The sequence below is a fragment of the Mytilus californianus genome, unplaced genomic scaffold (genome assembly GCF_021869535.1).
Source record: "Mytilus californianus isolate M0D057914Y unplaced genomic scaffold, xbMytCali1.0.p SCAF_5, whole genome shotgun sequence".
NCBI lineage: Eukaryota > Metazoa > Mollusca > Bivalvia > Mytilida > Mytilidae > Mytilus > Mytilus californianus.
The window spans coordinates 22,841,759-22,860,450 of record NW_026262701.1 but is presented as its reverse complement, the minus strand read 5'-3'; the positions used below and the strand labels follow the sequence as shown (position 1 = coordinate 22,860,450).

At 32.0% G+C, this 18,692-nt stretch overlaps 1 protein-coding gene across 6 annotated transcripts in view; it reads left to right on the top strand.

Moving 5' to 3' along the window:
- Positions 1-18,692, top strand: part of LOC127703040 (uncharacterized) — a 925,706-nt gene that overhangs the window by 721,508 nt on the left and 185,506 nt on the right. For 2 of the 6 annotated variants that reach the window (XM_052207424.1, XM_052207426.1), the window contains exon 69: positions 2,157-2,354. The exons of 2 other annotated variants lie outside the window; for them this stretch is intronic. In XM_052207424.1, coding sequence (XP_052063384.1) covers positions 2,157-2,354 — 198 coding nt within the window. Of the gene's footprint in view, positions 1-2,156; positions 2,355-4,811; positions 5,016-18,411; positions 18,616-18,692 lie in introns of all 6 variants that reach the window. 2 more of the 6 variants (XM_052207422.1, XM_052207423.1) reach the window with 2 other exon arrangements.

The window sequence follows — 18,692 nt, the reverse complement described above, 5'->3', positions numbered from 1 at the left end:
GTCAGGATCGGGGAGATAACTCCGACTCCGAGAGATAACTCTTCCTGCTTCCGGCTCGTCGCGTTTGACAGGAACACAAACGGACGCTTAAAATAAGTGGTCTGCATACCGTTTTTGCATTCAGACGACCTTTTCATGAGAATATTCCTTCAAAACAGGGGGTACAATATGTTTAACCTATCATTCAGAAACCCCCTACCAACAGAAATGAATTTAAATTGGGACCACCACCCTCCAGAATACAATAATGTTGAGAACCCCATACCTATGGACAAATATATCGTCGGCGTTCCGCCCCTCCTAGGTGAATTTTAATTGAATAGCCCTAAGATAAGGCCTGTACCAAATCTCTAAATTTGTTACAAGTAAAATTCATTTATTTTGTTACAAGAATTATGGTAACGCTCTTGTAGAAATGAGTTTTTGATACGTCCATCAACGAAATAAGGACATTAAGAAATCACGTTGTCTGTCTCACCTGTCCGATCATATCTTGATTTACTGAGATTAACTTCAAATGCGATCCAACGTTTTGACGTGCCTAAGTTGTAAATAAGTGGTAATGTATATTGTGCTTGTATGCTTCTTGTTTATACTTTTTTTTCCATTTTACTAATACAACTACTATGGTCAACAGTTTCCTTACAAGCAGGTTTTAAATTAATAACATTGGCAGAACGGCTTTATCTAAAGTAGAATAAAAGATACATACTATGACAAACGAGACGATTTTAAATTTGAAATTATCAATTTCCCCCACTGCTGTACTTCTACTTTTGACATTTTTACCTATTATGTCTGTTTGTTTTGTTCACACATTTTTATCAATATAATGGAATTTTTATGCGACTATCATACAAGTGAGAGGTTTAGCTAGCTATAAAACAAGGTTTAATCCACCATTTTCTACATAAAAAAATGCCTGTACCAAGTGAGGAATATGACAGTTGTTTTCCATTCGTTTGATGTGTTTGAGCTTTTGCTTTTGCCATTTTATAAGGGACTTTCCGATTTGAATTTTCGTTGGAGTTCGGTATTTTTGTTAATTTACTACTTAGTTCGCATGTGTTGAGAAATAAAATGAGCACGATATAATTAGATATAATTCCATCCAAGTATTTATTTGTTAGTAAGCGTGTGTAAGATTCAAATCAACGCTTCTCGTCAGTTCAATTTGGGTACTGTGACGTTATATTCATCAATTGCATAACGATTTTTTCATTAGTTGTTAAAAATACATAATTATATGACATTTTTGTCATTGTTACGCTTAATGTGTATATCCAAGTAATAGAAAACATGGAAAAAGCACATTGTTACAAGAAAACCTCGAAATCTGTGATTGGTCAAAAGATATTATACCTTGAGGTCACTGAAATGAAAACATGAATTAAGAATGTGTTACTTATCGTTCAAATACAAGACGCAATATTTCAAATTAACATATTCCAAGAATTTAAAAAAAATGTTTTAACATTATAGGTTAAAGTGTTTTCCTTTTTCTTTGGTAAAGTGTTACACTGAATACAAAAATTGCACCCAAAAGCAAAAATAGCAGCAGCAGTCTTACAAGTTTTTTTAGAAACTTAACAATTTGTATTTTTTATGATTTGACATTATGCACGTTTTTCGACATAGCTAAATACATTTAAATATACACAAAACGTTCACAGTGAATATCAAAAAATGAAGTATCCACTGGAAAAGGTAAAATCTACTGAAAAGTCGCGCTACGACGTCCACAAAATGTCAACCTGAGCAACTCAAATATGTGACAGGCATCCATTTCTTCTTGCTCGAAGGGTAGGCATTTCTTGAACCACATGTGGAACCCATCGTGTTGCTCATGTAAGTACAAACCCATTGATAAGTCTTATTCTGTAGGTCTCATTCTGTAAAAAGAAGATGGGATAATGGTTACGACAATCGAAACATATCATCGTCATATGTGAAACAAATGTTCAATGACGATCAACCAACTCTTCAGTAACGATTTCAACTTATACACTTAGAACTCTTGATTAAATAGCTACCTTGTAAACAACAACTCTCTATCAAGGACATTATGATGGGAAATGCAAACTCTCGAATATTGTATCTACTGGAAGATTTATATCCATATGTTAATTTGTAAATGTTTATCAATTTTCCCACAGGATATAACTACGCCCTTGGAAAAAAAGCAGCACAGAGTTCAACATTGCATTCAAAATATGCTGCTTCAAAAGCAGTTGATGGAAATGAAAACACGTTTACACTAACAAGGCACGGAAACGATGCATATTGGAGTGTTGATTTGGGAAAAACAGTCAACGTGAAACAGATCAATATCATTAACAGAAAAAAATGCTGTGGTAAGGAGTCAGAAAAATATATTTGTGATAAGATTCAAAAGAATTTCACGTGAGTTAGGTAGGAGTGTTTACTTTTAAACTTTTTAAAAGCAACACTATTTTAGATTTTTTTTTATATGATAATAGGTAAATCATCAAACTATCATCTAAATTATTTTTAGTACTTTTTATGATCTTCAGAAAAAATCTTAACATTATATCATTTAATAATGAAGTGTTGATTCATCGAAAATAACACCTTCAAACAAATTAAAACCATTTACAGAAACGTTGACTGTCGAAAGAAGTCAAATGCTATAAAGTGATAAGATGCACACAGATTTTGTCAGTATATTAATAATTAAATACAATACTGTCTTGGAATAACAATTTCCTAACTGAGCCCTTGTTATAACTTTGCTAGGAAAAATAGTCACATTTAATGAGAGTTCGATTTATTTTGTTTTTGAGATGTCATTCTGTCTAATGTCAAGAACTTAGAAACTAAAAAAAGACTGAAATTTGAAAAGCTGTTCAATGGGCTAATATAGGTGTCAGACCACTAATTTAAAACTCCTATCTATTCAACCAAATTTTGCAATTTTTAGCAGCTTTCTAAATATGTTACCTTAAATTTAACTTAATAGAAAGCAGGTATATCCTGAATTGTACATGTATCAACTTTCTACATGCCCATGTTTAACCAATGTTTAAAGTCGTCTTGTTATGAAATACTACTGTTCGGAAGTCAAGTACTACTAAAAATAACTCCTGGTTTTCTGGAAATCTTAGATATAAATAATAAGATGTGTGTATACTATGGAGCGCATTTATCTTCAATTTTTAATACAAACTCATGGACAAGTAAATTTTTGCTCAAAATGGTCTACATATATTTTTCTTTCACTAAAAGTTTCATTTCTGCAAGTTTGTTGATTAGTTTAAGTAAACAATGACATTATAAGCACTATTTTTTGTCAGGGAAGAGCTACCTTTACATATGTTTCAAATTGAAGTGAATGTATTGGTGGTCTGCCACCTATAAGGAATTACAACCTTTCTTCGATATATTGTCATATATTTTAAGTGAATGTCAACGTGAAACAGATCAATATCATTAACAGAAAAAAATGCTGTGGTAAGGAGTCAGAAAAATACATTTGAGGACGATACATGTTGATTTTCAGGTCATTTGATCAACAATGAAGGTCATTCTTGCTAAGAATTGATTTCCATAAGACGATATTACTGTCTTAAATGTAGGAAAGGGGTATTAGAGCTAGCTCACTAACTTTCTTCTAAAAAATTATTTGTACGCGTCCTAAATACGCCTGAAATAGTTTCCACCGGATGTTAAATAACCAACCATAAATCAACCAATGGACAGTCATAATAACGCTTCTCTGAAAGTTCTTGACTTTTCAGTTGTTTCTTAAAAAGAAACATGGATAGAGAACTGCAAAAAAAATCGTATTTTTCATTTGTGAAAATACACGCTTCTGCTAAGGGAGAGGCATATTTGGTTCTTAAATTCCAGGTTATTCATTTCAGCAATTAAAGTATAAATTTGATGAGAGAAAAAATTGTTAAATCTCTCATGAATAGAAATTTTACAAGTTCTGACATTTAACAACAGCAATGATGTCATATATGACGACACAAATGAGCAATCGCACGATAAAACTCATAGTTTTGACTAAATTTTGGAAAATGTTTGCAGATTTTGCCTTTGACGACATTCGCCACATGCATGAACCACCGTAATTATCTGTTAGGATGTGTGTCTTGTCAATTTCCATATTTTTATGACCAATTCATTTTGGTAGACGTGTGTGGCCAGTGTTTTTCAACAGGAAATATACCTTAACTGGGTGTTAAACGGGGAAAAAAATTGTTAAGATGTGATACCACAGTCAAATTTAAAGCTAAGTTTAGCCTTTTCGTTGCCCTTCCGCTTTGAAGAAGTCATAAAAGTTTTAATTCTTTTGGCCAAAAACAGACATTAAGCCCACTATTGCTTTTGTTAAATAGAGCAAATGACTTTATTCTAATAGGATCGTTCTTCTTGATAAAGACTTCTATTTTTTTTTTAAATTGTAAAATTGTCTGCTTTGTTTTCAGCCTTCATAATGAATAATATACCTGTACAATCAAGAATCTTTTCTAGGTTTATTCATTTTTCAAATAAAACATAGGAAAAATCAACTATATTATAACCTGGTAATCGAATACAGCTTTTCAGAATCTGGTATCAATTTTCCTGTTGATGAACAATGGGATGAATATACTTTACGAAAAAAAAAAGAAAATTGGTTTTGAAGTAAAATTTGTTCGATACTGAAATGTGTTTCATTACAAAGAGTGTGCAAGCTATATTGAATGCAATTGGTGATATGATGATTGGCACAGACAGATTGAAGTCTTAGAATTCCATTTTTGAAGAATTGATATAGACACTTGATATTGATATCTTTTCAGGCAATCGGCTGAGGAATATAGCGGTTAGAGTTGGACAAAATCGTCATCAGATGAAACTTTGTAGTAATTTCAAAGGACCTGGTAAGGCTGGACAAGTAATAATGTTAACATGCAAGAGCCCAATCTCAGGCCGCCATGTGAAACTTTTGAGAAGCGGTAAAGGTTATCTCAGTTTGGCAGAAGTTCAAGTGATAGGCCATACAGGTAAACATTTAGATATATTTTTTTAAACTAGCTTCTTTCTGGTTGTATGCTTGTACTGAATTTCGTTTCTATTAAAAAAACTGTCAGTTTAAACAAAAAACAGAAAATCCTATAATTTTGCTGTTATTTTTTTTTATAAAAAAACATACGTCTGTAGATTCTAAGCTAAATATTGATCTTTGCATCGTTGAATAGTTTTATGTATAAACAATATCAATAAGAAGATGTGGTATGATTGTCAAAGAAACAATTTCCGCGACAGACCAAAGGACATACAGATGGGTAAAGTCCTTACCTGTTCGTCTAGTTAACTTGATGACCAGACTTTATGACTGCTGGAAGTTAACTTGGGACAGAAAAAAAACAGACATTTAGCGGTTACAGGATTTATGACTGCTCCGATCGGTTCTTGGGCAGAATTCTTGTTAACTTAAAAAGAAGACTTGATCTGGACTGCTCTGTCGAACCAAGCCTGTTCTTATAAAAGTTAACTTTGGTCTGGTCTGCTCCAAGATAAAGTTAACATGATATAAAGTTAACTAGTAAGCAGGAATGCTTTGATTGATGAATATCATTAAAATATCATCACACTCATGTATCAACAAATTTAGTAAAAGATATATATCCTTAGGACCGATCAAAAATCAGACCTGACCCAAAACTGGTCTATCAAATAGCAGTCTTGTCTACAGGACAGATTAACAGGTCTGATCTGGTCATGTCCTGTCCACAGGTCTGGTCAAACTGACGAGGGTCTGCAGCAGTCCCAAAATTGACGACGTAGGTCTGTTGTGGTAAGGATAAAGTTAACTTGAAGGTCTGCTAAAATTTTCTTAAGTTAACTTTAGTCATAAGGACTGCTCTAAGTTATCTTTTGAAAAGGTTAAGACTGCACCCATCTGTAGAAGATAACAACTACGTGCCTCCGTACGGCCTTCAACAATGAGCAAAAGCAATACCGCATAGTAAGCTATAATAGGCCCCGAAATGACAAAGGTATAACAATTTAAACGAGAAAACTAATGGCCTCATGTATGTACAAAACAATGGAAGAAAAACAAATATGATATATGGCAAACAAACGACAACCAATGAATTACAGGGTCCTGGCTTGGGACAGGGACATACAGAATGTTGCGGGGTTAAACACATGTTCGTTGGCTCCAAACCGTTCCTCTAACCTGGAACAGTGGTGTAACAACACAAAATAACAACAAACTATAAAAATCAGTTTAAAAGGACTTAAAGTCATCAGATCTATACAAAGAACAAAAAACAAAAAAAACAGAAACAGAAAATAAAAAAATGTAAACCTGCAAATACTCAAAGTTACTGAAACTAGTTCCAAGCCAATATCAACTAATGAAAAATTATGTTTCTAATACTAAAATATTAATCAGTTAACATTCAACTTCTAATGTATATAGTATTAAGACGTCATTTACAGTCAAGGAAAATATAGTGTAGCGGGTCAATGGAGAAAAGGGCAGAAACACAAATACACCGAAACCTCTAAATATATAAACCCAAACGAAAACCTAAACTACCTAATTCCCTATCTAGATCTAAAACGAAGGACAACCGACCTCTTTTTTTCGAGAAGTGATTCCTATGTGTCTTAAGATCAAGCCTAAACTCCTATTCGATTATTAATAGTGAACGTGGAGGGTCTTCTTGAGACTGATATCACAAACTTATACCAAACAATTCAGAAGTGGCAAATACTTTATTTTGATACATATATATATTATTACAACACATAACAGTAGCAAATATTTGAGATCAAAATTACACAATGTAGTCAAGCTCAAGACCAATAAAAAGAACTTGCAAATTTATCAATACTAAGTACATCTTTAGTGAATTTCTAGACAGTTGCCTAGGGTATCTTTCAAAAGATTGATTCAAATACTATATAAATACTTATAAAGAGTAAAACAATATCTGCTATGATTTTCTCTCATTTTTTGAAAATACGAGCAGATATGGGACAAAATATTGGATACTCATTTATCAAAAGTACATCCGACCTCACGGGACATAATATTAGATATTCATGTATTAAAAGTACATCTTACCTCACACTAATTATAGTAAGATTTAATTTAATAAAATATGATGTGCTATGAAATGAAGAGGAAAATTTACTTCAGACAGTGTAATAGCTTCCACTGGCTAAAAACTAGTGTCTAAAATTGTCCAAACTTGATTATTACAAGATTTCCTGAACTGGTAGTTCAATGATTCAGTGAAAGCTTTGATATAAGTTTTAGTAGAGACTTTTTATTAGTTTCCTCTGACTAAAAACGTATGTCTCATCATTTGCCAAACTTGACCTATACAATAAAATGTGAAATTCAGTAAAGTTAATAGAAATCAAGTAAAATTCTATTATACAATCCTTTGTTGAACCTGTGTTTTAGCTCCCTTTGACTAAAAACGATTGTCTCAAATTGTAACCAAAAGAAATTGACAAAGTCTTGACACATACCACACTTTTCTTTTATTTACACATCTCAAGCGTTTTGACTCAAAAGTTTTGTTCCATTGTCAAGAGACTTTTACAAGATTTTTTATTAAAATGTGTAACATTAGAGATTCATTGTTGAACAAATTTATTTATATTTGTATTTATATTATTATTTTAATCGTATTGATTCGATTTTTTACTTCAGGTGAAAATGAAAAACGACCTGCAAAACCAGAAGGTAAGAAACATGTATTTATAAAAACAGCCATGTATTAACGCCATTCTCTTGTGTATGTTACTACATGATGCATGGATGAATGGAACTGAAGTATTGATTTGAAAAATATAGATACATAACATTAAATAATCCTTTCTATAACAAAGTATAAGAATTGAAAACGAAAAATAATATAAAGGGAATCACAAATTCTAAAAATGAATCTCAATTAACGCGTATTCGGTTTAACGTACGGTGACCTATAGTTGTTAACTTCTATGTCCTTTGGTCTCTGGTGGAGAGTTGTCTCATTGGAAATCCAACCACAATTTTTTATTTTTATGTAAACGGGTGTGTCGGAATAAAAGTAAGTATAACCTAAATGACATATTTTTGTTCGTCTGCTCATTTGTGCGATTCAAAATGAGGAAACATGCTATTGACAAATCTGCATGAATGTAAACTTGAAAACTAATACATGTATATTGTACATGCGTTAAAAACTGAAATGAGCAAAAAGAAATAAATAGAAAATACATTAAAGTTTTGTTCCATAGTCAAGAGACTTTTGTAAGATTTGATTTATTAAAGAGGAACGAAAGATACCAGAGGGGCAGTCAAACTCATAGATCGAAAACAAACTGACAACGTCATGGCCAAAAATAAAAAGACAAACAGACAAATAATAGTACAGATGACAGAACATAGAAAACTAAAGACTAAGCAACACGAACCCCACCAAAAACTGGGGGTGATCTCAGGTGCTCCGAAAGGGTCAGCAGATCCTGCTCCACATGTGGCACCCGTCGAGTTGCTTATGTTATTACAAATCCGGTAAATAGTCTAATTCGGTAAGTCACATTCGTGAAAAGGGAAGTTGTGTAACATTACAGATTCATCGTTGAACAATTTTATTTATATTTGTATACATTATTATCATCATCGCAATGGTTCGATTCTTTATTTCAGGGGGAAATAAAAAGCCTGTCAAACCAGAAGGTAAGATACATGTATTTATCAAAACAAATGTTTTTTTTTTGTTTGGTTTTTAAAAGAAATTACAGAATCAAAAACAGTTCGATATCAAAATGATTTAAAATACATAAAAAGACAGATCTAGCAACAAAAAAGACTTAAATGCATATCGATTAAGAAAAAATACCTTTATTTTGATACGTTCATCAACGAAAAAGAACATTAAGAAACCTATAACGTTAAAAGTTTTTACAATTTACCTTGGAATATGTGATATTTGAAATGTTGCGTCCAGTAATTAAACGATGACTAACATATTCTTAGTTCATGTTTTCATTTCAGTGAAAACTACTATATTGTACATGCGTTAAAAAATTGAAATGAGCAAAAAGAGATAAATAGAAAATACATACAAGTTTTGTTCCATTGTCGAGATACTTTTGTAAGATTTTTTTAATATTAAAATGTGTAACATTACAGATTCATTGTTGAACAAATTTATTTATATTTGTATAGATTATTTTTATAATCGCAATGATTCGATTCTTTATTTCAGGGGAAAATAAAAAACATAAAGCAGAAGGTAAGATATGTGTAAAAGGCCAACTAACGTGTAGAGCGTTATGAACAAGAAATCATTTGTTTAGTTTTTAAAAAAAATTACAGAATAAAAAAATGTTCGATATCAAAATGTTTTAAAATACATAAGCAGACAGATATAGCAGCAAACAAGACTTTAATGCATATCGACTAAGAAAAAAATACCTTTACCAAATGCCTTGATTTTTTACAAGTAGATTTAATTGATTCAGTTTCAAGAATAAGGGGAATGCTCTTGTAGAAATGCATTTCTGACACGTTCATCACGAAAAAAAAAATTTAGAAAGTTTTTTTTTTTTTCAATTTACCTTGGAATATGTTATGTTTGAAACACACATTGCGTCCAGTATTTGGACGTTAAATAACATATTCTTAGTTCATTTTTTTATATCTGTGACTCATGTAAAATCTGAAAAACCACAAGGTATGATATCTTTTGATCAATTAAAGATTTCTAAGTTTTCTTGTAACAATGTGTTTTTTCCATGTTTTATGTAACTCGGTTATTCAAATGAAGCGTAACAACGACAAAAATGTCAACATAATTACATGTTTATTATGAAACTAAATGAAAAAATCGTTATGCAATTGATAAATATAACTTCACAGTACCCAAATTGCACCGAGTACACAAATTGCACACATTTAGTTAAAAAAGCAGCTGGAATCTTCCAAGTTTTCTTAGAGACTGAACAATTTGTATTTTAATTATTTGACATTATGCACGTCTTTCGACAAAGCTAAATATATCTAATTATACACAAAATGTTCACAGTATATATCAACAGATGAAGTTTCCAATGTAAAAAGTAACATCTGCGGAAACGACGTTACCAAAAAATCGGTTTTTAAAAATGAGCAATTAAATTTTTTTTCTGGCATTCATTTCCTAAAAAAATCAATATTATGCATGAACTATTGTTAAATTGTTGGAAATAAAACGAAACATCAGTTATTCGATTTTTACGGTTGCGGATTTAAGCATTAATTGAGTACTCCTCATTACAGAATCATGGATCTTTTGGAGGTGGGTCAACCCAATTTTTCTGTAATTCAATATAGATTCAAAATTAAATTAATATCCTATGGCACGCCGTCTCGTCAAGCAATTGGATATATTAGTGTTTATTGAAAATGAGTAGCCTCTTAATAAGCTTGTCTTTTAATTTCGACCACTTAAGTCCCATAACTCTGGAACAACAACTCTGTAATATTTAAAAGAATAGACATAAAGGGCCATAAGTCGATGAAAGACGGAAAACATCAAGGCCAAAAAGAATGGACGAACAGAGAAAAAAAAAACCTACAAAACATGCACAGAAAAATAAAGAAAGTGCAAAATAATCTTCAACAAAAATCATGGGTAAAAGCAGAACTATGAAGAGCAGCCCATTTAAGCCAATCAGGTCCAAAGGGCAAATGTGATCTATTGGCTTCACTGGGCTCCGTCGTCTGTTGTCGATAGTTAACCGCTAATTACGCATTTCCTATTTTGTACTTTAAATAAGCCTGAAGCAAATTGGTAAGAAACAACGTCTCATTTCTATTAAATGATTAATGAATTTCCACTATTGTCTTTTAGACAAAAAAGGTTGAAAAATTGCATGTCATTTACCCTTAGGCATACTTTTCACATTTTCCGCTCTACAGTTAGTGAATGAAGATAACTCCAAAATACATAGAAACAATAACCCTTTTACAAATGCAAACTTGAAACCAGTTGTTTCCAGTATTTCAAAGCAAGAATTTGAATAAGTGACTATCGACATGCTTTTACAGACAAGGAAATGCTTACCAAAATATTTAAGCATGACAAGATAAATGTCGCATTTAAACGTATATTTTGGTTTGGTAACCAGGTCTGATCAGTTAGTGACAAAATGTATGTAATTGGATAAAATATTAATGGAGCATTGTGTCATTGTTCAACTTATCCGTGTCATTTGAAATTTCCATAAGTATGAATTACTTATGCATAATTATCTAAATGTTTCTTCAATAATTTTTGTTTATCAAAATTAAAAATTAATCATAACAATTCAACGCAACTCTGAAACACTGAATCAGAAAAATTTGAAAATATTAACTGGTTTATAAATTGTATATAAAAGGAGACGTGATGTTCATGTAGAGAGTCGGCATTTTATTTATCGCTATTTTACTCATAATTTGATTGCTAAAACGAGTACATTCAACAATGATCATAACTTTATCATCAAGAATATACTATGTAAACTTTTTTATAATTTATTTTGAAATGAGCTTTTCAAGTAATTTAACACCAACCATGTGCAAATGTTATTTTTTTAATTCTGAAATTGAAAAAAAAGAGTACTGAATTTAAATGTAAGACGTTAAATTTGAGGTGAACTGTATTTAATTTGTTAATAGATATTAATCAGTATTACGAAGGGGATATTTCAAAGGAGACTAAAGTGAGGAGAAATTTCTCAAGACTTTTAAAAGGCAAACGAGTATCCGAGTATTCAAATTGTACTCGAGTGCTCAGTCTTCCGAGTGAGTACTTGTTGCCATCCCTCTCCCCCCAAAAAAGAAGTAATATCTGCAAAACCAAAAGGTAAGATACTAGTTTCTATCATTGATTCATATATTTCACTTCTGCCATTTTGTATTGAAAACGACGATATTGTAAATGCGTTTACAAAAATTAAAGTAATCAAGAAGAAATAGATATAAAATTTATTAAAAGACTGAATTTACAAAAATGAAGAGTATAGTGTACATCGATTAAGGGCTATTCCAGTAAAAATTATCCGGGGGGGGGGGGGGGGGGGAGGAGGGAGGGAGTGGTGTGTGGAATGGTACTTATTTTTTGTACCCCCCATTTATGGAAAAGATTAAAAAAATATACTCCCACCTAGAATATGTATTTTCTTCCAAGACCCCCTACCTAGAGAACAAAATTAAAAGTTCGTGTATGACAACGCTGTTATCTAACATATCTAATTTCTGATAAAAATCCGACAATGTGTACCTAGCTTTGTTGCTATTAAAATATAAAATTAAACATGTAACAGTTGTAACAATGGTATGGAGCAGCAGAGGACAGATGCAACACGGAGGCAATAGCTCTAAGTGACCTAAAAAGGGGTGCGATTTTAATTATGGCCCATTTTAGTTTTGAAGCTGTCAATAACATTTTCAGGTACGACGTATTCTTCAGGTGGGGAAACTGGTTGGCACCAACCATTCGATGTTTCAGAGTTTGGGCCTGTTAGTTTAGTTCGAGCCATAAAATATTTTTGGTAGGCACAATATATATTTTTTTTTTTTTTTTTTTTTGTATTTCTAATATACATTTTTTTTTCAATAGGCAAAAGTTGGGCAAGATGATATACTCTCCTGTGTATCAAAGCCAGGTTTTCCCGCAAAATTAGGGGTTTTTTTTCATTGAAAATTTACAATGCCACCCACGCAACATGCGCAATAAAAATCTAATTGTCTCTGCCAAACATAAATATTTTTCTAGGGATCGCATAGTTTGGATTCACCCACACATATTTTTGTGGGGAGACGGCATACAAGGGAGAGTGGATACTTGAAGTTATTATAAATTGTATTCAACAAAATATTATTTTGACATCAGGGAGAAGTGGGGATCCATATAATGCTTTTCATGCAATACCTGTAAATTTAGAAGTTTTATAATTTCAAGGAGCTTCCTTTCAAAACAAATTTAGAGTTAATTTCAGTTACCTGAAAACCCACAGTGAGTCTTGCAGAATTTCAAAGCCATATGACAAACAAGTCTGTTCAGACTAGTACAATTCATATTAATATAAAATGACAATATAATAACACCCTCCCCCCTCCCCCCTAAAAAAAATGCATAATAAAAATAAATGTATGTAAAGTAAGTATAAGTATTTGCAGTTTCACTCTTTCCTCAGATAGTATGCATTATCTAAATAAATTTAAATGGCACTCCAATCTCAGCTGTTCAGTGAAGTCATTAATTTAGGGATTTCCCATATTTTCCCGCCAAAAAGCACATGGCTCCCAACAATGTAAACACACAATTTTTGGATGTGACCCTGACTTGTTTGCAGGATTACTGTTTCTATTAATTTAATTTGGATATAGATATTCAATTTAAGGTACAGCCAAGCATTTGCAATTACAGTTTGCATATGATTTTTTATTTTCTATTTGAAGAAACTTGGTCATACGATGTTCGCCTTGTTCAACCATGTGAATGTAAATAAATGTGAATGGGTAAACCCCGAGGATTTGTATGTTGTTCATTGAAGATGGGAGTACAGGATAATTTTTTCTTAGAGTAGCAGGAGCATTGAGCACTGTGTCAGGATCGGGGAGATAACTCCGACTCCGAGAGATAACTCTTCCTGCTTCCGGCTCGTCGCGTTTGACAGGAACACAAACGGACGCTTAAAATAAGTGGTCTGCATACCGTTTTTGCATTCAGACGACCTTTTCATGAGAATATTCCTTCAAAACAGGGGGTACAATATGTTTAACCTATCATTCAGAAACCCCCTACCAACAGAAATGAATTTAAATTGGGACCACCACCCTCCAGAATACAATAATGTTGAGAACCCCATACCTATGGACAAATATATCGTCGGCGTTCCGCCCCTTCTAGGTGAATTTTAATTGAATAGCCCTAAGATAAGGCCTGTACCAAATCTCTAAATTTGTTACAAGTAAAATTCATTTATTTTGTTACAAGAATTATGGTAACGCTCTTGTAGAAATGAGTTTTTGATACGTCCATCAACGAAATAAGGACATTAAGAAATCACGTTGTCTGTCTCACCTGTCCGATCATATCTTGATTTACTGAGATTAACTTCAAATGCGATCCAACGTTTTGACGTGCCTAAGTTGTAAATAAGTGGTAATGTATATTGTGCTTGTATGCTTCTTGTTTATACTTTTTTTTCCATTTTACTAATACAACTACTATGGTCAACAGTTTCCTTACAAGCAGGTTTTAAATTAATAACATTGGCAGAACGGCTTTATCTAAAGTAGAATAAAAGATACATACTATGACAAACGAGACGATTTTAAATTTGAAATTATCAATTTCCCCCACTGCTGTACTTCTACTTTTGACATTTTTACCTATTATGTCTGTTTGTTTTGTTCACACATTTTTATCAATATAATGGAATTTTGTATGCGACTATCATACAAGTGAGAGGTTTAGCTAGCTATAAAACCAGGTTTAATCCACCATTTTCTACATAAAAAAATGCCTGTACCAAGTGAGGAATATGACAGTAATTTTCCATTCGTTTGATGTGTTTGAGCTTTTGCTTTTGCCATTTTATAAGGGACTTTCCGATTTGAATTTTCGTTGGAGTTCGGTATTTTTGTTAATTTACTTTTTGTTCGCATGTGTTGAGAAATAAAATGAGCACGATATAATTAGATATAATTCCATCCAAGTATTTATTTGTTAGTAAGCGTGTGTAAGATTCAAATCAACGCTTCTCGTCAGTTCAATTTGGGTACTGTGACGTTATATTCATCAATTGCATAACGATTTTTTCATTAGTTGTTAAAAATACATAATTATATGACATTTTTGTCATTGTTACGCTTAATGTGTATATCCAAGTAATAGAAAACATGGAAAAAGCACATTGTTACAAGAAAACCTCGAAATCTGTGATTGGTCAAAAGATATTATACATTGAGGTCACTGAAATGAAAACATGAATTAAGAATGTGTTACTTATCGTTCAAATACAAGACGCAATATTTCAAATTAACATATTCCAAGAATTTAAAAAAAATGTTTTAACATTATAGGTTAAAGTGTTTTCCTTTTTCTTTGGTAAAGTGTTACACTGAGTACAAAAATTGCACCCAAAAGCAAAAATAGCAGCAGCAGTCTTACAAGTTTTTTTAGAAACTTAACAATTTGTATTTTTTATGATTTGACATTATGCACGTTTTTCGACATAGCTAAATACATTTAAATATACACAAAACGTTCACAGTGAATATCAAAAAATGAAGTATCCACTGGAAAAGGTAAAATCTACTGAAAAGTCGCGCTACGACGTCCACAAAATGTCAACTTGAGCAACTCAAATATGTGACAGGCATCCATTTCTTCTTGCTCGAAGGGTAGGCATTTCTTGAACCACATGTGGAACCCATCGTGTTGCTCATGTAAGTACAAACCCATTGATAAGTCTTATTCTGTAGGTCTCATTCTGTAAAAAGAAGATGGGATAATGGTTACGACAATCGAAACATATCATCGTCATATGTGAAACAAATGTTCAATGACGATCAACCAACTCTTCAGTAACGATTTCAACTTATACACTTAGAACTCTTGATTAAATAGCTACCTTGTAAACAACAACTCTCTATCAAGGACATTATGATGGGAAATGCAAACTCTCGAATATTGTATCTACTGGAAGATTTATATCCATATGTTAATTTGTAAATGTTTATCAATTTTCCCACAGGATATAACTACGCCCTTGGAAAAAAAGCAGCACAGAGTTCAACATTGCATTCAAAATATGCTGCTTCAAAAGCAGTTGATGGAAATGAAAACACGTTTTCACTAACAAGGCACGGAAACGATGCATATTGGAGTGTTGATTTGGGAAAAACAGTCAACGTGAAACAGATCAATATCATTAACAGAAAAAAATGCTGTGGTAAGGAGTCAGAAAAATATATTTGTGATAAGATTCAAAAGAATTTCACGTGAGTTAGGTAAGAGTGTTTACTTTTAAACTTTTTAAAAGCAACACTATTTTAGATTTTTTTTTTATATGATAATAGGTAAATCATCAAACTATCATCTAAATTATTTTTAGTACTTTTTATGATCTTCAGAAAAAATCTTAACATTATATCATTTAATAATGAAGTGTTGATTCATCGAAAATAACACCTTCAAACAAATTAAAACCATTTACAGAAACGTTGACTGTCGAAAGAAGTCAAATGCTATAAAGTGATAAGATGCACACAGATTTTGTCAGTATATTAATAATTAAATACAATACTGTCTTGGAATAACAATTTCCTAACTGAGCCCTTGTTATAACTTTGCTAGGAAAAATAGTCACATTTAATGAGAGTTCGATTTATTTTGTTTTTGAGATGTCACTCTGTCTAATGTCAAGTACTTAGAAACTAAGAAAAGACTGAAATTTGAAAAGCTGTTTAATGGGCTAATATAGGTGTCAGACCACTAATTTAAAACCCCTATCTATTCAACCAAATTTTGCAATTTTTATCAGCTTTCTAAATATGTTACCTTAAATTTAACTTAATAGAAAGCAGGTATATCCTGAATTGTACATGTATCAACTTTCTACATGCCCATGTTTAACCAATGTTTAAAGTCGTCTTGTTATGAAATACTACTGTTCGGAAGTCAAGTACTACTAAAAATAACTCCTGGTTTTCTGGAAATCTTAGATATAAATAATAAGATGTGTGTATACTATGGAGCGCATTAATCTTCAATTTTTAATACAAACTCATGGACAAGTAAATTTTTGCTCAAAATGGTCTACATATATTTTTCTTTCACTAAAAGTTTCATTTCTGCAAGTTTGTTGATTAGTTTAAGTAAACAATGACATTATAAGCACTATTTTTTGTCAGGGAAGAGCTACCTTTACATATGTTTCAAATTGAAGTGAATGTATTGGTGGTCTGCCACCTATAAGGAATTACAACCTTTCTTCGATATATTGTCATATATTTTAAGTGAATGTCAACGTGAAACAGATCAATATCATTAACAGAAAAAAATGCTGTGGTAAGGAGTCAGAAAAATACATTTGAGGACGATACATGTTGATTTTCAGGTCATTTGATCAACAATGAAGGTCATTCTTGCTAAGAATTGATTTCCATAAGACGATATTACTGTCTTAAATGTAGGAAAGGGGTATTAGAGCTAGCTCACTAACTTTTTTCTAAAATGTTATTTGTACGCGTCCTAAATACGCCTGAAATAGTTTCCACCGGATGTTAAATAACCAACCATAAATCAACCAATGAACAGTCATAATAACGCTTCTCTGAAAGTTCTTGACTTTTCAGTTGTTTCTTAAAAAGAAACATGGATAGAGAACTGCAAAAAAATCGTATTTTTCATTTGTGAAAATACACGCTTCTGCTAAGGGAGAGGCATATTTGGTTCTTAAATTCCAGGTTATTCATTTCAGCAATTAAAGTATAAATTTGATGAGAGAAAAAAATGTTAAATCTCTCATGAATAGAAATTTTACAAGTTCTGACATTTAACAACAGCAATGATGTCATATATGACGACACAAATGAGCAATCGCACGATAAAACTCATAGTTTTGACTAAATTTTGGAAAATGTTTGCAGATTTTGCCTTTGACGACATTCGCCACATGCATGAACCACCGTAATTATCTGTTAGGATGTGTGTCTTGTCAATTTCCATATTTTTATGACCAATTCATTTTGGTGGACGTGTGTGGCCAGTGTTTTTCAACAGGAAATATACCTTAACTGGGTGTTAAACGGGGAAAAAAATTGTTAAGATATGATACCACAGTCTAATTTAAAGCTAAGTTTAGCCTTTTCGTTGCCCTTCCGCTTTGAAGAAGTCATAAAAGTTTTAATTCTTTTGGCCAAAAACAGACATTAAGCCCACTATTGCTTTTGTTAAATAGAGCAAATGACTTTATTCTAATGGGATCGTTCTTCTTGATAAAGACTTCTATTTTTTTTTTAAATTGTAAAATTGTCTGCTTTGTTTTCAGCCTTCATAATGAATAATGTACCTGTACAATCAAGAATCTTTTCTAGGTATATTTATTTTTCAAATAAAACATAGGAAAAATCAACTATATTATAACCTGGTAATCGAATACAGCTTTTCAGAATCTGGTATCAATTTTCCTGTTGATGAACAATGGGATGAATATATTTTACGAAAAATAAAAGAAAATTGGTTTTGAAGTAAAATTTGTTCGATACTGAAATGTGTTTCATTACAAAGAGTGTGCAAGCTATATTGAATGCAATCGGTGATATGATGATTGGCACAGACAGATTGAAGTCTTAGAATTCCATTTTTGAACAATTGATATAGACACTTGATATTGATATCTTTACAGGCAATCGGCTGAGGAATATAGCGGTTAGAGTTGGACAAAATCGTCATCAGATGAAACTTTGTAGTAATTTCAAAGGACCTGGTAAGGCTGGACAAGTAATAATGTTAACATGCAAGAGCCCAATCTCAGGCCGCCATGTGAAACTTTTGAGAAGCGGTAAAGGTTATCTCAGTTTGGCAGAAGTTCAAGTGATAGGCCATACAGGTAAACATTTAGATATATTTTTTTAAACTAGCTTCTTTCTGGTTGTATGCTTGTACTGAATTTCGTTTCTATTAAAA